General features: G+C 39.6%; 1 protein-coding gene across 1 annotated transcript in view; it reads right to left on the minus strand.

Moving 5' to 3' along the window:
- The window catches only part of arhgef40 (Rho guanine nucleotide exchange factor (GEF) 40), a 35,129-nt gene extending 13,991 nt beyond the window's left edge, over positions 1–21,138 (minus strand). Inside the window, exons 1-18 of the mRNA XM_051105245.1 lie at positions 20,969–21,138; positions 14,515–14,604; positions 14,105–14,212; positions 11,556–11,841; positions 10,119–11,382; positions 9,746–9,972; positions 9,493–9,642; positions 9,301–9,415; positions 8,963–9,056; positions 8,779–8,865; positions 8,093–8,209; positions 7,287–7,385; positions 7,002–7,153; positions 6,708–6,846; positions 3,726–3,845; positions 3,380–3,571; positions 2,759–3,259; positions 103–515 (exon numbers count right to left, since the gene is read on the minus strand). Of these exons, the coding sequence (XP_050961202.1) occupies positions 103–515; positions 2,759–3,259; positions 3,380–3,571; positions 3,726–3,845; positions 6,708–6,846; positions 7,002–7,153; positions 7,287–7,385; positions 8,093–8,209; positions 8,779–8,865; positions 8,963–9,056; positions 9,301–9,415; positions 9,493–9,642; positions 9,746–9,972; positions 10,119–11,382; positions 11,556–11,841; positions 14,105–14,212; positions 14,515–14,604; positions 20,969–20,971 (4,157 nt within the window). The 5' untranslated portion in view covers positions 20,972–21,138. The remainder of the gene's footprint in view (positions 1–102; positions 516–2,758; positions 3,260–3,379; positions 3,572–3,725; positions 3,846–6,707; positions 6,847–7,001; positions 7,154–7,286; positions 7,386–8,092; positions 8,210–8,778; positions 8,866–8,962; positions 9,057–9,300; positions 9,416–9,492; positions 9,643–9,745; positions 9,973–10,118; positions 11,383–11,555; positions 11,842–14,104; positions 14,213–14,514; positions 14,605–20,968) is intronic.
- Positions 21,139–21,386: the final 248 nt, after the last annotated feature.

Genomic DNA, 21,386 nt, shown 5'->3' on the forward strand with positions numbered 1-21,386 from the left:
TAAATTAAATTGGCAGCTCTAAAATGTAATGCAATGTTATTTAGCACCTAAATGAAGTGATTTTTGAAAAGAAAGCTCACACACACACACACACACACACACCTCTGTGCGGTCGCTCCTGCTCTCTCCACACCTGTTTCTCTTTCAGTGCGACTGAGCAGCACGTGTTGGCGCGTGAAACCTGTATGATCCGCCACTTCCTTACTGCTGACCTCCACACCTCTGATCAGCACTCCTCCTCCTCCTCCTGCTGCTCCTGCTCCTGCTCCTGCTCCTGCTCCTGCTCCTCCTCCAGCGGGTTCCCTCCATCCTGGAACTGCTGTTGCCACCCCTGCCGTAAGGATGGGATTCGTCAGTGCCTGGCGGCCTAGCCAGGAGAGCGGAGAGGACTGGCCTGATGTGGACTCGGTGGGCTTAGACACGGCGGCCGAACGCCGCGGGGCCAGCAGAGCCTGGAGGTCGAAACTGGGATGACGCTTGCGAGGTGGTTTGGGAGGGAGGGGTGCGTCTGTGGCCTACAGCAGGACAGAGACAACCAGGGACTTAACCAGTGAGTTTTTATGTGTATGCGAAGACTCATGTATAATGCGCTCAAATTTAATCACCAGAATAGTATACACATTCTGTACATGCACCATCTAACTTCAACTAACTTTGTATGCGCAGGTCACACATGCACATTGAATTTGTTTTGCTCTAATCAGTTGTTCCACAAGGTGGCAGCACTGACCCAAACCGTTTCACAGTAGAAAACGAAACTAAAAAGATGGAAAAACTACAACAACAGAATCCTGCATCAACAAGTGCTTGTGTGACAGGGTTATGACAGAGCCGCATCTTTTTTTTTTTTGAGGGGGGGCGTTGTACAGTGAAGACCTGGGGTCAGGAAAGATTCAGGAAAGGATTTGAACTTGAGACACCATGAACATAGCTGTGGCATATGTCGAATTGCTGCCCACTGGGCTTTTGGCATCAACAGCACCGAGACACAACTTTGGTTTAAAAACGTGCAAAGACAGTTTTCTCGGTGATAACATCTAGATAAAAATAGTGACAATGCAAGTAAAAACTAGCTGGCTAAATGGCAACTTTGTTGATGAATTGCAACATAATGGTTCAAAGGTGCAGTAAACAATTTATGAGACATGCTGTGAAAGTGGATCAGACTGAGCACCAAAACACACTTGTAGCCATGCAGCAGTAAGCCGCGTGTCCACTCATTATGGGGAATTCACGTGGCTGTACTGCATGTTGGTGAATTCTGGGGCGGAGCTATCAAGATGGGTGTGATTCTTTTGGGTAGGGCTGTGTTTGTTTGGTGATTTCAAATATCAAGAGCATTTCTCAGAAATCACTTACTGCACCTTTCAATCTGCATGTTCTGACTATATTTTCTGATGCTAAGCAGTTTCTGTTGTGTTCTTAGTGAATGCTAGGGAGTTGTTAGAGTGTTGGTATGTGGACTTTGCTGTGCCATTTGCAGGGTCTTCTTGGTGGTTGCTAAAGGGTTCTGTGTAAGGTTCCCAGGGTGTTGCTAGATGGTTCCTAGGGGGCTACTAAAAGGTTGCTAGGGTGTTTTGGGTGGATGCCAGGGCATTGGTATGTGGTTGTGGTTATATGGTTGCTAACTGTTTTTAGAGTATTCTCAGTGTTTGCTAGATTGTAGCTATTTCATTGTTAGGGAATTGTTATGCAGTTTTTAGGGTGTTGGTAAGCTGTTCTTGGTGGTTTCTAAGGTGTTCTAGACGTTCCCAAGGTGTAGCTGGCAGGTGTTGGGGTGTTGCTATGCGGTTTCTAGTGTGTTACTAAGTCGTTTTTTATTATGTTTTTGATGGTTGTTAAGGGATTGCTAGATAGTTGCAAGGGTGTTGGCATGCATTTGCGAGGATGTTGGTAGATGGTTGTTAGGGTGCTGTGGGAGGTACTCACGGTGTTGCTATGCAGTTTCTAGGGTGTTGCTGAGCAGTTTCTAGTGTGTTCTTTGGTGGTTCCAAGGAAATTTCTAGATAGTTGCTAGGGTATTGCTAAATTATTGTTAGAGTGATGTGAGAGGTTCCCAGGGTGTTGCTAGATGGTTTATAGAAAGCTATTATGCAACTTCTAGGGTATTCTAGATAGCTATTAGTGTATTGCTTTACAGTTACTGGGAAGTTTCTATGCAGTTGCTAGGGTATTGCTGTTTGTGTGTTAGGATGTTCTGGATGGTCCCCAGGGTGTTGCTATGCAGATGCTGTGTTCCAAAGCAGTTTCTAGTGGTGGCTGCTAAAGGGGTTGTTTTGCAGTTGTTAGGGTGTTTTGGGTGGTTTCTAATGTGTTGTCATGTGGTTGCTAAGGTGCTGTTAAGTGGTTGGTGGTTGCTAGGGAGTTGTTATGCAGTTGTTAGGGTCTTTTGGGTGGTTTCTAATGTGTTGTTATGTGGTTGCTAAGGTGCTGTTAAGTGGTTGGTGGTTGCTAGGAAGTCGTTATGCAGTTTTTAGGGTGTTTTGGGTGGTTTCTAATGTGTTGTCATGTGTTTGCTAAGGTGCTGTTAAGTGGTTGGTGGTTGCTAGGGAGTTGTTATGCAGTTGTTAGGGTGTTTTGAGTAGTTTCTAATGTGTTGCTATGTGGTTGCTAAGCTGTGAAGGTGTAAGTATCCATTTACTAGGTTTTTATTCTAGGAGTGTTTTTCTCAGTTCACCTTTTGATAATAGGAGTAGCAAAAATTTTGGTTGCTGAACTCATGACCGTGACTCCCTCACTCTAAAACATGCACTCTTACATTTTTCTTGGCTGGGTGCAGCAGATTTTGCAGAAACTTCCCCCCTCCTGGATTCACCCCCTCTTTCTTCTTTTCCTCTCCAATCTTGAGCGTTGAGCAGTTTTGTGGCCGGAAGAGAGACGCCAGTGAACCCCAGGACTGCAGGGCCCCCTCTCCTCCTCCAGGGCACCAGTCCGGCTCGATCTCCCCCTCTAAATCCCCCAGGCTGGACGTGCTGGGGGCGGGAGTCCTTCCTCGTCCCCCGGAGTCCGGCTCCTGACCCTGGGCCGTTGAGGAGCCTCTTTCCGCCTGCAGGATTCGGCTCTTAAACTGAGCCAGTGTTTTCTGATAGCGCTCCAGAGTTTGGGACCAGAGGTCCAGCAAAGCCCCACCGCCCAGATCCAGCGCAAGAGCACGAGCGTCCTGGAAACGTGATGGAGGGATGGGAGGGAGAGAGGAGAGAGGGGAGGACGAGGAAGAGGAAGGAGAGGAGGACGACACCACGTCACACCACTGAGACGCCTGCAGAGTGAAGAATGGAGTATTAGCTATGATTACCAGCATAAGTGTTGTATGTAGGGTAGGTAATTAAATGTAAAAATATATATTTTTTTATTGCAGTCTGGTGTAAGTGTTCAGTACTTCAGTAAGTGTAGACAGAAGACGTTGTGTGTTGTCCAGCTGTGTCCAGCAGTCCGACAGACAGTGGGACATGTCTCGTACTTTTTCCCTTATCGGAGGGAGTCTGTCCAGCACAGCTGTGAGACCAGGCCAGTCCAGCTCAGACCAGCTCTCCACCTCTCCCAGCAATACCAGAGTCTCACTGTGAAGCTCCTGTTAACACGCACAAATGCAAACCCAAGCTGCACATGAGCGGAATAGGTAATATCACATATATAAATGATCGAATAACAAATGTGTGGGAATGAGGTGCGTCTAAGATCATTTATAAGACTCCATTTCCGCTGTAGTTGTGAAACAGACTCACCATCGCAGACTCTCTGAAGCTCTTGAACTTGTGCTGTTTGAGTGACAGTCTGCTGAGAGACAGAGGAGGATGTTTATAGTCCTCGAGCTGCTGCTGTACGTGCTCTATGTCTCTCTCACACTGGAGCAAACACACACACAGAAAGAAACAAGAAGTCACTCTCGTATGTGATGAAACAGCAGGATTATGATCAAATTCATCTCTATTTATTATTTCCCTCAGGAAAAGAATAGTTCACCCAAAAATTAAAATTCTCTCATTTTTTACTCTTGTCATTCCAAACCAGTATTACTTTCCTTCTTCCATTAAACACAAAAAGAAAAGAAAAAAAAGTATTTTTGACATTTAAAAATTACTATTAATAATTTTATTTAGAAGTAATATATTTATTAAAACTGAAATAAAAATAAAGCTAAATAATAAACAAAACATACATACTATAAAATACAAAAATGAACTAATGACCAAAATCCAGTGAGACAGTGACTTAGACATTTCAGACCAATTTATAAATAAATCATTTAGAACTTAATCATCTTAAACTGGTTTTGCAAATCAGATTAACCAATTTAATAAAATATTAAGAATTAGATCATCTAGATCAGAGGTGCCCAAACTCGGTCCTGGAGGGCCGGTGTCCTGCAGAGTTTAGCTACAACCCCAATTAGACACACCTGAACCAGCTAATCAAGCTCTTACTAGGCATACTAGAAAATTCCTGGCAGGTGTGTTGAGGCAAGTTGGATCTAAACTCTGCAGGACACCGGCCCTCCAGGACCGAGTTTGAGCACCCCTGATTTAGATCAAGCTGTGGACCAGGGCTCTCAAGTCTCACACATTCACTGTGAGACACACGCATTTCAACCAGTTCACACGCTCTCATGCCACACCTTGTATTTCTCACGCTGAGAAGTAAGGGACAACTTGTCCCGCTATATAACGTTAATGGACGAGGCACAGGCTTGCAGGGGGAGTTCATAGCTGTCTTGACAGTTAAATGTGACCTACCAGCAAATATCAGAAATTAGAATTTTTAGTTTTCGGGTAAATTACGTGATCCTGCTACAGTCACATTCATCATTGGGCAACATAGTTGCACACACAAGGGACTATCGGTGGCAATCGGTGGAATCGTCGGTCGTGTGACTGCCACTTTCAAGTTTTGTGCTCTTGAGGCGGTGGTCGTGTTGCGGTCACAGAGCAGACGTTGCCCTTTGCATTTAAAACTAACTTTTCATTACTAAAAACTAACAAAATAAATGCAGTAGGTAACCCATTCTTCTGTTTTTTCTTTTCTTTTCTTTTCTTTTCTTTTCTTTTCTTCATTTTATGATTCCTGGACAAAAACACTGAGAGCTTATGTTGGGAAATATAGCCAAATTCATGCAAAATTATTAGCTCTCCAACAGCTTTAAGTTTTGGCTACTGTAAACTAAGGAAAGGACTAGATAATTGGTAAATCTGATAAAAAAACAAACAAAACAAAAACAAACAAATTGATCCAAACGGACTACTTTTCTAAATTTCTAACTAATGTTTTCAACTGTTAATACCTCTGAAACTTTTAATGCAGGCAGGGTTAACCTTACAGTAGCACTCAACAATAATTGCTGTCAGACTTACAAAATCCTTCATCACTTGAATTAAGATCATAATAATTTAATTCTAAAGCACAGCCACCACAAAATCAGACTTTAGCCCCTAGGTTAGGTTAGGTTAAATACAGATCAGAAGATATAGTTTAATAGCTATGGTACCATTTTTATAATCAAATCCTTGCATGGCTATGACTGGAAACACTGGCATCTAACAATGCCTCGGAAAAAAAAAATGTTATTCTTAAAAAAATAAAGCATATACATAAACCCAAATTGAAAATAAATCAGTTATTAAATAAACATGTGTCCTAAACTTCTGAAACATTTTTGCCTAATATTTTAGAGCACTCAATGCAATTTGGGAAAGAAATTAATCAAATCTGTGTAAAAATATTCAGATGTAATTTTCATAAGTAACTGTAATTTAACTATACATTGTTTCTCAGTAACTGTATTAGCTACAATTATTTTGTAATTAAATTATGTAATTCTATTACATGTAGCTAGTTTGAGTTTGAGCCCCTACCACTGTCATTAAAATGTCACCCATAAGCTGAAATATGTACTCTCTCGCTCAGACACAGAGCTTGACAAACATGCTCTACTCATACTACTCAAGTTCTGTAGTCCTACTGTATGTGTAGGCCTACAGTATGTACACTGAGCACTCCTGTTCATTGTCTCATTTGGTTTATTTTTGATACACTTTATTTTTGAACTATACAAGACATTTTATTTTTTATGAATTTGACTTTAATCAAACTTACCAGTTGTTATAGTTTCCATTTTAAGCCGGTCAATTCTGAACAATAAATAAAATTGAACTTTTAGCAAAAACTGGAGACAACTGTGTGGGGCTGACGGGCCGCTGCTGCAAATCTTTGAGTGGCTCCTCTCCTAACAGATATAATCTCACTTCAAACTTTTGATAAAACTTGAGTGCCCTACTGTGGACTGTTACTGAATTACTTCATTGCCATTAAACATCAGTAAACCAACACACTGCCTAAATGGTCAGAATGGTTCTCCTGGAGGCTTTAAAAACAAAACAGGGATTCAGAGCACGTGAGCAACATGATGCATCAAAACTGGAATGCTCCCATTATAATCAACAAAGCTGCAGCACAGCTTCACGTGACCGTTTGAGTCTGCGGTTTGGCATGAGCTCATTGTCTGCAGGCAATTCTGGATTCTCCTGAACATTCCTATTATAATCAGCAAAGTTTACACTGCAAAATAACTCAGCTCCGGGCCTGGAGGGCCACAGCCCTGCAGAGTTCACTTTCTAATCCTAATCAAACACACCTGAAGCTAATCAAAGTTTTCTGGATTTTCCGGATATTCCGTTGACAGATCTCACTGCTCTCTTTATCCTCACACATACCTTGTCTAATTTATCCACAAGTGCAGCCAATCTCCCTAGCGCTTCCAGGTCGCGACCCCTCTGATTAGACACACGCACCAGCCGGTGAAGCGCATCATCCACACTGTCATACAGGTTAGTGGTCACTGCCAAAGCAGCCCTGAATGCACAGTAATGCAATAATACAGTTAGACAAGCAGAATTTAAGCAAACATTATTAAATGTCCACTAAAGATGACATTGATGTGAAGCTAAGTGAAATGTGAAACTAATTTAACAATATTACTATGTATTCTTTTTGTGTTCTATTCATACTTGCAGTCTGGTGATTTCTGCGCCAACCCTGATGTCCCATTGGCCAGACCTGCCAGCCAAGCCCCGCCCCTCTGCTGCAGCTCTGTCAGCCGTTGGTCAGTGAGGATGCTTGTCATTAACTGTCTATGTTTGTCAACACTGAGCGGAACATTCTGCAGGTGAATACAGTTAGACAGTCTGATGACTAATCAGTCAGCACCTGCAAAAAGGCTGCTTAAATACCACACAAACAAATCTGATCTTAAACAGACAGCAAATCATATTTTACATCAATCACTGCTTAACCTTAATGCAGTCGGGTAGTGGTTCTGTGTCCATAGACTGCAGTGCGTCTCCCAGCAGGGTGAGGGCGCTCTCACAGCGCTGAGTCAGCTGCTCCAAACTCTGTGCAAAACATTAGGAAGGGCATGTTTAATCTGCTACAGATGTAGGGTCAGGCTTGTGGTAGTTCTTATAATGTTTATATTTAAGTTTATTGTTGTGTTTTATGGGTGTAGCTTAACTGTATCTTTAAATGTAAAAAATGTTTTGTTGTGGGAAATATTCTAAGTATATTTAACCGAAGTGCTAAGTTTACACAGGCACAAAAAGATCTCCATTCAAAGATTTTTTCCCCTTTTCATGTTAATGAACAGGTTAGGTAGAAATGCAAAGTTACTGCTGTTTTTGTTTTAATGCTACAACATCCCAGATTTTGTAAATGGCCACACAATGTTCCCTAGCTAGTTTCTCCTACCCTGGAAAACTCTAAATACTAAAATATTTCTGTGATTCCATGTTAACTTATCTGATGGTGAATCTTGCCTTAGGATTGTGGCTAGTGCAGTACTGTACTCCACCAGGAACTTGACATTTCAACACTGTGCCATGTTTACAAGAAACCAGGCTGATACAGTGAGCACTTCTGAGAACTAATTAACGGATTTGCCAGATAAGTGGCATAAAATTGTATAAATACATTCAAAGTTTTGTTTAAAACTGTTAGGAGCAATTCAACTAGATATCCACAAGCTGGAGAGTCAAAATAAGCTGCGATGCGGACCATGCCAAAAGTCTGGCTATGCAGGACAATTTGCCGAGTAATTTCTTACCAGTCTAAAAGCGAGCCAGTCATCATGTGAGTGGTTAAAGTCTCCACCCATTTCTTTGGGCAACTGCTGCTTGTCCACAAACTGCTGTAGGATGCCCGTACCTCGTACCGTATGCACCTGAGAGTGAGTAAAATCTCTAATGAGTTTTATCATCTACTCAGATGCTTGAGAGCCAGACTGAACATTGATTTTTCCCACGGGAAATGAACAAACTCCCTTGGGGAAGTGGAGGAGCTGATAGAAAGCAAACACGCTGTCAACACTCGTGTTGCAACTCTATGAAATCTTTGCTTTTTATGTGTCTGTGAGACGGTCTCTGTGACATACATAATACGTCTTCTTTTTGAGGAGTTTGCATTACACCTTTCAGGTATTATACGTAGCCTTCCATGACATAAAAGATACCTTTTTGGATACTAGATCTAATTGTTAAATATGAATTCACAAATAATACAGAACTAGGAAAGTTAAGAAGAGTTCACAACAGCAACTAAAGGAGGCTGGGCTATTATAAATTTCACATAATGGATGACATGTCTAAATTCCTTTCCTCATTTTTAGCTTCGTAGAGATTGCAGGTACCAGTATCTGCTCCTCTGTCTGTCATGGTGGTTGAGCACAAAAATGATCGAAAGCCCATTTCCCAGATTGATTGATAAATATTAGCTCAGTGAATAAACATGCACCTCTATTCCATCCAGACACGCATGGGTTGATTCATCTTGTTCCTCAGTTAGGATAAGAACCGAGTCAAGCCCTGTTGCTGCCTGTCCCTGTTAGACACAAGCAGATGTACACACAGACAAAACAGATTTAGAATCAATGCAAAACACCCAGTGTACCACAAACACCGTCCGTGCACTGACTCACCTTGAAGAGCTTCAGTGCAGAGAGACAGAGTTCAGACGGGGCAGACTTTCTGCTGTCTACTATGACAGTAAGACCCTTCTCTTTGGCCATAGGTCTGTTATTTCAAAATAAGCACAGCACAGAATGCGCATTAGCCAAGCACAGTAAAAGGTCATGAGATAATGCCCTCCAGTCTAAAATTCAGCAAAACACCAGGAGTTTACCCAGAATACGAAAATACTCAGCCAGCTCTAACTTTAGCACACTCAGTATAAATGTTTTCTCCCAAAGAAACCAATGCATGTGATGTGTGGTGACAGTGCATGATAGCTTCTGTTTACATGGGTTAAATAACAGACCTGGTGATGGTGTAATAGCAGGACAACACTTTGATCATTTCATCTGTGTTCCAGCCATCCTCTGGGAGGTGACTTTCTGTGGTAACCAATGCTCGTCCCAGTCGGTCCATAGTACCTACATGAGAAGTGATTAATGTCAAGGAAAGAATACAGTACATATTGTGTAACCCTTAAAAATGTAAGAACATCTACCTGTTAATATTAGCTTTCCTGACTGCAGAAGATTCAAATCTAGGTCTCTAAGATGAGGAGGGGGAGATTTGGACTCTAAGTGAGCAGCAGATTCGGATAATCCCATCTCATTTTGGGAATGGTCATGAAGGGATGCGCCAGACTGGCTTTCTGTAATACATGTTGAATTTCAACAGATTGAGTATGGAGCTACGACTTTGGCACTCAACGTGAGGTCACATATGAGCATTAATTGTGTCGATCACAACATTACCTCCATCTTTAGCTTTTGACTTTGCATCTGTTTCTGTGTCTGTCGCTGCTACACAGCCAATGCAATCTTTGGGTGACTTGGGAGGCTCCTCTGATTGGCTAGAATGGCTGATCGGTTGGGTGGCTTTGGTCGGGTTCTTTGAGGGAGTTTGGTCACCTTTGCCTTTATGTTGGACACGGCCATTGGATTTGGCCTTCCCTTTGCCTCCTTTGGCTTTCCTTTTCCTCCTGTAAGAAGACAAATTGATCTTTTTTTAGCAATGAAATAAATTTTATGTGATTATAGTGGCTATGGTTTCCCTTGTATGGGCAGAGAATTAAAACAAGTTGAACCATCAAATATGCACTGGAAATTCACATTTACTTAACCATACCTGGGTGCTCTAAATCCACCTGTTTTTACTTCTTTTCCTCTGGGGCAAACAAAGTTCTCAGACTTTCCAGGACACTTTTCTTCCGTCGTGCTTACTGTACCTGATGAAAGCAAAATTTTATCTGTTGTCTCTTTACTGGTATTGTCTTTGTGTTTGGTTCTGCTTTGTGCACAACCTGAAGAATCAGACGCATGGTTCAGGGAAGAATCTTGGAGAGACATTGTCCGTGTCCTAGATTTTCCAGCCAATTTCTTGTTTATGTCTTCTGTTTCTCCATAAACAGCCAAAGGGACAGCACCATTATCTGTAGTGTTGGAGAGATTTGCTAATGTTGCAACCTCATGTCTACTGTCTGAAGTGCTGGCCAATATTTTATCATCGCAGCTACAGTGCGATCTTTGATTGTGGGCCTGTTGTCCCTCTTCCAGTTTCTCTGCTTTGTTCTTAGCCACATCATTATCATCTGTGGAACATCGCCTGCTAGAACTCTTCTTTCTCTCCTCCCAGGGCAGTGTACCCCCAGTCCCATCTCTCTCTTTTCCTACCCCTGGCCTCCTCTCTTTGGCCAGACTGTCAGTACAATGAGATCTGCTTTCAAGACCTTCTGGCTCTCTAGCACCTTCATCAGAGTCCTGGAACGAAGGGGAATATGACCTTCTTTGGCGACCCAAATCAATGACACGAGGCAAAGGCCGTGAGGTAGCCAAGTCACTGCAGGAAACTCCACCATCTTTACCGTTATTGTTGCTATCCCTTCGTACCAGACTTCCAGCCCTAGCACCAGTTTCAGTCTTCCCATATCCTCTCCCCTTCCCCTTTCGTAGTCGTATTGCTTTACCCCTCCTACACAGGGGCAATGTTCTGGTCTTACATATTCCATGCATCTCCAAATAGCGCTGTTTAGGATCAGCACCACCATCCGGGCCTCCTCTGGGCTCTAGCAGCTCAACATAATCTCCAGCACCATCAGCTACAAGATGGTCATTGTTGCTTCTGCGCAGGCATTCTAATGCGGCCTCAATCTCCGCCTCGTTCCCATCTGGAGGCAAGTCATCCTCTTCATCCCAGGACCAGGAATCATGCTCTCCTGAAGAGCTGCCCCAACTAAGTCCCAAACCCCCTGATGACAAGTCAGTTTGGTCAGGACTGTCTTGTAGAGGATCGGATGGATTGTGGAGGAGTTTGGGATAGACCACCTCTTCCCATGGAATACGCACCACTCCGTCACATGTGCTTACCAGACAAGTGTCCAAACATCCTCCACCTACATGGGAAGAAAGTTTGAGAAGAACTGAGAAAGAGGGTCTGCTCTGTGTATCACTCTAAAACGGCAAATAAAATCTTAAGACATTTGTTTTTACCATTGTATAGGATTTCCTTGCTCTCCAACCATCTACCCTAGCTACTGGTTTCCTTATTCCTCTATTTTTGTCTTACCTTCTCTCTTGCAGCCACGCTCCTTGTTGATGCAGTGTAGCCACTCTGAAGTAAACACTAGTGGATGCTGTGACTCTGGCACTAAAACCTCCTGTACATTCCTCCCACCAGGTGCAAGGCACTTGAGAGCAAGGCGAGGACAACGTGTCGAGAAAGGGACCACCTGGAGGTAGAAGTCAGTACTACGCAGGAGTCTCCAGTCCAAAGTAGAGAGCTGTACTACTACCTTCTCTTCCAAACACAGTGGCCAACCAGAGTGCAAGAAGAGACAGCCCAGATACTGAGACTGAGAGAAAGAGAGATACATAATTGTTACAAAGATAGTCTGTCTAATGTCATAGCAGACCAACACAGCTGCACTAAAACCACAAGCCCAAATTTATTCCAGTCTGGTGCACAATGTTAAAATGAACAAAAAGAGTGGAATACAACCCATGTCTTCACTAGACTTTCAGGAAAGCAACTTACTGTCCTAACTAGGGCTGGCCATTATGCTGTTAGTAACAATACACTGGTAGTATTTTGACAACCAGTAGATATTTTGGATCATTGCCTTTATCATGGTTATGCTAACATGACATTGCAGTGTTGCTTTGTCATGCTTTGCCAGTTTAAACTTTTAAGTGATTTTAAATCGTTCAAGCTAAATAAGACAAGAACGTTTTCAATTTCGTATAATCTCCTGTGCACACATACCTAAAGCACATGCACAGAAAGCTGCCTGTCACACAGCATAAGTACTGAATTGAGTTCTTTTTTGTGGTTTACTGTGCCTTTACAGTCTAATACACAAAGTTATGTCAAAAATGCCTGTCTTGGTGAGTATTTATGTAAACATGGTTATGTGTCAGGTGAATGCAAACATTTGCAAAAGAAATGGAAGTGTGTCAGTTGTAGCAGATCCATGCATTAGGTCTTAAAGTGACAGCAGCCTAATAGACCTGTTACTGCATGGAGATAATATTATCAAACAACAAAAGAAAAAGAGAAAAATCAGTCTCTGCTCTTGACTGAATAACTGTTGTGGGTTTGTCACTGTCATTGTACATTTAATTCATACAGTTTGATTTATTTTGTTTAAATTCTTTTTGTTAGATACACCTACATGGAAAAACTTAAAACAATGTTTGCATCTTTGTTCTACTGTATTTACTTGTCCTACTGCTTATTTCATTATAGACTGTTTAATTGCCTTCAGTAAGCTTACAAATATTTTACTGAAATTAGTTAGGCTAGTATTTTGCTGTGGTATCAAAATTAAGAAATGTGAAACTCAGGAGTCATCTAAAAATGTGGCAATGTACCAACCTTATTTCCAAAAAAAATGATGCAACACAATCACAGCCAATTTTGAAGTTTAATAATCGAATACCAAATAACAGAGACCAAAGAAATGTCATTATAGACATGCTACCTACTCTAGACCTTAACTGTTGAGAAGCTGCTAATAACTACACATTCAGGATCCTCTTGGCTTGTGCAACGTTGCTTCTTATCTCAGCTGTGTGTGCATCGTTAAATATTGAATTGTGTTACAAATTACATATGCATCTTCCACATTAATGATATAAATTAGCCTCTATTTGAAAGTGTTTACTTACCTTACATCCTGAAAATCGTAACGTAGTTTCAAATGCTTTCTCTTCAGGCTACAGGCCTAATTATCCCATGACATGAATCCCCCCTCATCCATGCCCACTCACAGGACCATGATCAAATTATGTTCAGGAATCCACGCCCCTCCCCTCCTTCATCATCCTCCCTTTTTTACTAAAACCCCACCCTCTGTTTTATGGTATGTAATTTACTGTCATTTCAAAAGATATAAAAGTGTCTCCGGAGCATCTGAAGAATGATTGTGAAGTCATATTCCTTCTTCCTCTAGTGAACAGCCCCTAGTTTTCTCACTCTGATATTCTCTTTCTACCCTCTTTCTCAATGTGCCCCAGTGTTCGGTCTGTTTATCCCTCCCCCATTTCTCAAGCGAACACTCCTCCAGCCTTTCTCAGGCCCTCAGCTCTCTCTTTCTCACACACACATATGGTAAGAATTACCGCCATGACTCAGACCGAGGCTCTTGTCCCTGGCAGCTTCTCGTAGCGACAATGAAAACAGAGCCGGCTGAGAATGTGTGTGTCATGCATTTATGTAAGTGTGAGTTAGTTTCACTGTGAACATTTTCCGTGTTTGTGTGTGACTTAACGTGTGTGCAAGGGAAAAGTACGTGATATTATTAGAGTAACAGGCGGTAAGAGTGAAGATGCATTGGGCAGTAGATTTTTACAATTTCAAATATGATTTACAGGCGTTTCTAGGCGGTGGCTGGGTGTTTGCTTAAGTATTTTGGGTGGTTTTGTGGGAAACTGTCTCTTGATATGCCTCAGGTCGCTCCTCCAATTTCTATGGGATTTTCAAAATATCTTTACTGTTCAAATCCTAATTAGTTACCTCTCCTCAACAAACTGAAGTTTAATTATTAAGGACAGGGATTTGGGCAAACTTCTAAACTTAGTCAATAGAGGTGCTTGCCTTAGTAGGTAAACACTTACACATGCATGCTGCTGTAATTTGTGCAGAAGGTGTTTGGCAGGAATGAAGAAATCCAGCAGATATCTCAAGCTGTCGTGCTGATAGGTGGACTCAAGTACGGAGAACACCTACGAGACACAAACACACACAGTCAAGAAAAATGGTCTAAACAGACTTTAAATGTTGGCTCGCTGAAAACTTCAATCAGAAGATTAGTCAGTCCATGCAGTTTTTAATAATTAAGCAATGAGAAGTGATCATCAGATTTTAATATTAAGGCTTGGCTAGTTTGAAATCTTAGAAGGTTTGAAGAGATCTTAAGTTTTTGAGGATACTAAGGATTTTGTTTGTCAGCTTTGGGAAAACCAAAAACCAAATTGGTTAGAAAACTGACATCAAACACTAAGAAAGGACAGAGTGATGGTCTCACCTGAGAGAGGAGAGGAGGAGCGGTGCTTTCAAAAGGAGGGTAGAGGGAAGATAGCGCCCCCTGCACGCAGTCCTCTACCGCCTCTGAACCCTGAAACAGAAATTATATCAACACAAGCCGATGAGACGATTCACATGTTAGTCATCGCATCCGATAGCTTGCTCCTCTCTCCTCTCTTCCTCCCCACAAACACAGCTTCCTGTTTTGTGTTCCAGAGAGCATCTAAAACTTCCTGTGGGCCAAATGGTCATAATGACCTTTTCAACAACTGCACTGAATTCAGAAACTCTTGTCTGAATAACACACACCAGTATTGGGGAGTATCTAACTAAAAGAAACAATGCTACTGACAAAATTTTTACTTTTTCAGTGGCCATTTTTCACAGACTGTGATGCATTTCAACAGTTATCAGCATCACTAATCTTGCAATGTGTGTATATATATATATATATATATATATATATATATATATAGTTTTTTAGTTTAAAAAAGTGCTTTTACATTTAGAACATTTGTATTATACCTTTGCATCAAATTACAAAAACCCAGCCTACACTGCCGTGAAGATGTTTTTAATGCAGTGGTTGTGGGAGTGATGGTAAATTTGACATTATTCTTTTTTCTGACTGCCGTTATCAAACTCCCTCTTTTTTCCTCTTTCTGAAAGTTGTGAAACCACTTTTGTTTTTTCTTTTCTGATTCTAATCTGATTTTAGTGAATTAGTCTATTCAAATGATTTGTGTAAATAGAAAAATGATAATAAAAAATAAAAAGAATCACTGATGAGTCCCTGCTTAGCATTTTTCTACCTTTATATTTACATGCTGCTTGTTATCTATATTTGTTATTATGCTTGTCTCTCAACAATATTCTATTAAATTAATAATAATAAATTATATATATATATATATTTTTTTTTCAGTTCATTTAAATTTTAGTAGCATTTCCCAATATTACAGTTTACTGTATTCTCCAAAACTTATTTGTTTTTGTTTTTTTAACTACACAAAAGCATTTGCTGTTTGCCATTAGAAGGAAACAATACTTAACTTACAAAATAACATAGAATAAGTCAAATAGAACAGTCCTACAGTGGCTTTCCCATAACATACACACATACATATAAATTCAGATGCACAAAAAAAAGAACTTGGCCTCTTCATGAAACATTTGTGTATTTGCGTTTTATGAATGAGGCCCATTGACACAAGCTTGAAGTCGTCCTGAGAAACAGCCTGACCAATAAACACACACATGTACATGAACTCTAATGTTTACTTTACTGCTGTTCTGTTGTCATAGCAACCGTGAACATTTTCCTCTCGTTTATGTCTTCACTCCTTCTCCATCCCGCCTTCCCCGCCTGAAACACGCCGTCTCTCAGGAACTACTTCTAAATATCATCTGACAACAGTTACACCGAAGCATCTTTACAAAACACATCTTATGTTTCTGAAGTCTCCCCCCCCAGTGAGCAATGAGGGGAATAAACAAAAGATGAGGGAAAAGAGAGAGCGAAAGTCAGCCAGGAAGGCCGGCATGTTTGGGGTGGCGGGGAGGGTGAGGAAAGAAAAACAAACCGAGAAGGAAAATGGCAGGAAAGAAAGTAAAATGAAAAAGAATGCAAGAAAAACAGAATTAAAGACAAAACGAGGAAGAAAAAAAAAGGATGATTTTTAGGGCCAGAAGGTGAACAAGTCACATGAGGATAATCTAGCTAATTGTCTTGTTCAGTGTAAGAAAAAAAACACTAGTACTTGTGTTCTAACTGAAAAACACCACAACATGATTATTCAAGAAAGATTACTGAATATCAAACTTCATTCAACACTGAAACCACAGAAAACATGTGCATCTATTTTTTTTTTAAATCTTTTTTCTGTTTATTATTTAAATTTTGGCAAGAGAAACAGGGATTCACTGATTTCAGAGCTGTAGAAAATTTCAGCAAATTTTGTCTCAGATGTTTTTGCTAAAACACAGTGAGTCAGTGTTAACGGTACAACTACTAAGCTACAACAAATGTCACATAACATTTACTCTCAGTGCTGCTTTTTTATTTTTTTTTATTTTTTTTTTATTTTTTTACTAAAACTAAAACTATTCAAATTGTTAAGTAAAATAAAGCTTACATAAAACATAAACATCAGATTTAAGAAAACTTACAATTTTAAATATAGACTTAGCAGCTAACTAAAATAAGTTTTAAAACGACTAAACTAATTGCTAAAATTACTAAAACAAAGTATAAAAAATAAAACTAAATAGATTATTTAAAAACAAACAAACAAAACACATACAATTACTAAAATGTTTAAATTACAATGAAACTAAAAATATGGAACTAAAAATCAATTCAAATATTAACATAGTTTGCAGTTGAATTGACAGTTGTTGGAATCGGGTGCTGTCATGCTCCAGAAAACTACAAAACATATCTGATTTTACCACAAAGTTTTCCACTGATGCCATATGATTGCTTATTTATTTTATTTTTTATGGCACTTTTTGTTTGTATTTCAACAGTTGTAGCTCTCATTCGCATAATAAAATACAACCAAAAAACGTCACACGTAACTTGTTCTGGTTCGGAATGACAGGGTGGAGACCAAACGTTTTGTGCAGAACTGCTGCACGATTTGGTCTAAAGATTTTGATCTAAAAATCCACAGTAATTTGTTTGGTTTGCAATATCTTAATTTTATGTATGTCTGCACTGTTTGTACTTTCTGTACCGGAAGCTCCAAACACCAAGACAAATTCCTTGTGTGTGTGAACAAACTTGGCAATAAAGCACTTTCTGATTCTGATTAAATGCATCCTTAAGACTAATTGTTCAGACAAACTAAGTAGTTAAAAAAGTTCTTCATCTGTTTTAGCAAACTTCTGTAATGATGTATATAAGTACACAGATCCACAGTGCAACCTCAAGCATACTATAACACCAGCGGTATGTCATTGTTCTGCTCAACTTCCTCTCTTTCTCAGCAGCTCCTAATGAAACAGTCCGTCGAGAGATACAGTAAAAGAAAGAGAGAGAGAGAGAGAGAGAGAGAGAGAGAGAGTGCTGATGAGCAGAATGATGGAATCCAGATGCAGGCAGATGAAAGAGAGAGAGAGAGAGAAAGAGCAAGAGAGAGCCAGAGTGGAGGAAGAGAACTAGAAAAAGGATTCAGAAGGAACTACTTCCTCTTTCTAAGAGGAACTTCACACAGAAATACCTGATCTAACACATTCTTACGTCTTAAATCATGAACTAAGTGCTGTCTGAAACCGGTTTCTATTTGAAGATCAGGAACTTAAATGTGACTAGTCGTATACCTCATAATAAAGGAAGTCCTAATTTTGGCCAGAAACACAGCTTACACACATACTTATTCAACAGATTATATACATCACGTGTGTTCTTGTGTGATCTTTTGAACATGCACTACAGTTTAAATGTCTGAGTTCGGTTCAATTTTGAAAGAAGTCTTTTATGCTGACCAAGGCTGCATATATGTGAACAAAAATACAGTAAAAACAGTAAAATTGTGAAATAATATTACAATTCAAAATATCTGTTTTCTATGTGAATATTTGATAAACTGTAATTTATTCCTGTGATCAAACCTGAATTTTCAGCATCATTACTCCAGTCTTCAGTGTCACATGATCCTTCAGAAATCATTCTAATATGCCGATCTGCTGCTCAGGAAACATTTATGATTATTATCAATGTCGAAAACAACTGTGTTTATTTTTGTGGAAACCATGATACATTTTATATTTCAGGATTCTTTGATCAATAGAACATTCAAAAGAACAGCTTTTATTTGAAATATAAATATTTTGTAACATTATAAATGTCTTTTACTGTCACTTTTGATGAAAAATGTATTAATTCTTTTAAAAACTACTTACTGACTTTCAAACAGTAGTGTATCTAATAAAACAGATATGTTCATTTTCTGGTAGCTGGATGTATACTGTATATATACAGTAAAAAATTGAGAAACGCTCACATTCATGTACTGGTGTTGAGGGTGTTTCAAGCCTTACTGGCCTTCACACTGATTTTGCGGTGCACAACAGATCTGTCCGATAAAAATGTCTCACTGTAGGGTGAGATTTTGTGTGTATGTGTGTATCTACAATGGCCTCAATAACTGTTTGGACACCTAAGATTGTCTTGGACACAGAAATGTCTTAATATCAAAGCAAGAGTCAACTGAAATCAAACAGCACCCACACTTTTCTCCATACTGACCTTTCCGTTCATCGTTTTTGCTCAGTGTGTTTAAATCAGCTGCTGTTCTGGTGATTTTCAGTGCATGTATGAAGAGACATGGATTCACACAGATGTGTTTGCAGGTGTAGTTTATCACTTCACTTCACACTTCACACATCTCACATCTATTGTGATGCCATTTCTAATGCAAAAATCTCAGTTGTATGTGCTGTCAGGCATGTTTGAGCATGAATAAGTGTTCAAATATTTATTTTATTCTGAATTTCACTTCTGCTCTAGCTTATGCACTAATAATATTTAGATTTGTTTTTTAGCCATTGTGCACAATGAATATTATTGGATAAAAGTATCGCTGTATTACTAAATGTTAATGTGCATGTGTGTGTGTGGGTGCACTGATGTGTTTTTCCATGCACTCTCACCTCTCCCAACTGAAAATGAATCATCTCCCTCTATTTCAGGTCTTATGTGGAAAATGCAACTTCACCCAAACCACCATCACGTCTTTTCATTTCTCTCAAGTAAAACAGTCTCACTCTCTCTTTCTCTCTGTCTCTGTATATCCAGCCAGACGGCTCCACCCTGTCCCACACACACCAAACACTGGCAGCAGCTGTAGTCACATCAGCATTAGACGCTCACGTGTCTCGGTTTGTATTTGTATACATGCTGAAAGATGGACGTTAACACACGTGTTTTACTTCAAACTTATTCAGCTACTCTATTCTATTAGTTAAACTTTCCCCCAACTATTTTATGTTATTCAGTTATTCTCCTCTATTGGTTTAACTTGCCTCAATTCTACTTCTCTATTTATTTTTACTATTCTTCTTCTATTATAATTGTTTTACTTCAGGTTTACTTCTGTTTTATTCAACTGTGCAATTCTGTTCTATTCATTACATTTATCAATACATTAGTTCCAATTTACTCCCATTCAACCATGCATTTCTATTATACATGGCTGCTTCACATCAGGCTTATTCTATTATATTTAGGTTCTCCATTTTATTCAATTATTCTATTGTAATTCATTTTTTGTTATATTTGTTTTACTGCAACCTTATGTGTTTCTACCCATAGGAAGACTTTCTACCCATTCTGTTCATTTCACAAATTTTATTTTATCCAGATATACTATATATTAGTTCCAATTTAATCCTATTCAAATACGCAATTCTGTTATATTTGTTTAATGTCCCAAAACAAAGCCAGAGCTTTTCTCCATACTAACTTTGCTGTTCTTCATCGTTTTTGCTCAATGTGTTCGAATCAGCTGATTTTCTTGTGATTTTAGTGCATATATGATAAAAATGCAAAAAATCTGTTGCGTGTGCATGTTTGATCATGAAATAAATGTTCAAATATGTATTTTATTCTGAATTTCTGAATTTTCATATTATTATATTATATTGGCTGAACTACATTTAATTATTTTGTATTCAACTAAACTTTAGTTTATTTTTTTTTTTTTTTTTTTGAAGTTTCTACTCCATTTTATTAGTTTTACTTCATCTTCTATTCTTTGAAACAGTCACAAAAACCAGTCCAGAAACCCTGAACAGAGTCTTTTCATAAGAGACTCCACAGTTTGTTCCAGATCGGTGTGTCCTGCAGTTTCCTCATGAGTCCTGATGAAATGAGGGGGAATTCCCACCTCCAGCTCTTTCCTCCTCACCGCTGCTGTATTCCCATTTACCATGGTAACCATAGTTTCCTTTCCACCATTATAATCACTGCCACCACTGCAAAACTGTAGTACATTAAGCTGCTTTCAGAACCTTTTATCATATGATTTATGTAGTTCTATAACATGTCTAGCACAACCCAATTTTTTTTCCAATAATAAGAATAACTGTAGTAGCAATGGCATTTTTGACCATCGATATGGAAACTTTCTCCAAGGATCACACATTCCTACTGTCGTTTCAAACAAAGAGAGACCGGTTCTTTTCAATATAGCTGAAAGAAGACGCTAAACAGACACTGGACGAAGTAGCACTGATTAAACCATATTCAGCAGAAAAAGTTACAGTCTAATTTTGTCTCAGCCATCGCAGCTCTCCTATTACTGCCTCTTTAAGATGAAACGCATGTGTTTTCTTTATTTTAAATTCGTTTCTTATAAAGTTTGTTCTAAATTAATTTATGTATTATGTAAACACTCCTGTGAACAGACAGACAGACAGAAAGACAGAAAGACAGATAGGTCTGGACTCACCATGACTTCACGCGGCCGTCCGGACTGACTACATCGCTCTTAATTGTGTTTCTGAACAACATCCACACAGGCAAACGATCCCTTTGCTCGAATGAAAGCGTCGCTTCAGTGTTTGCCAGTCTAAAGTTTTCTGAAATGCAGGAGTTTGATGGTGGAGGAAGAGAGAGAGGGGCATGTCAGTCCCTCCCATCTGCTGAACAAGAGCTGCAGTGAGTCGCAGTCACTCTTTCCACTGTTACTCCTGCCATCAGCTGCATGAAGAAACACTGAAACCATTAGGATTTACTTGAGTTTTATTGTAGATCAATATGCATTTAGTTAGGATTATTCTTAAAGTGTCACATTCAAGTCATTTAGTGTCAGATCAAATCGTCAAACACTAATGTTATGACACTGTGACGCCTTTACTTTTACTATT

This window comes from Labeo rohita, unplaced genomic scaffold (genome assembly GCF_022985175.1).
Source record: "Labeo rohita strain BAU-BD-2019 unplaced genomic scaffold, IGBB_LRoh.1.0 scaffold_94, whole genome shotgun sequence".
NCBI lineage: Eukaryota > Metazoa > Chordata > Actinopteri > Cypriniformes > Cyprinidae > Labeo > Labeo rohita.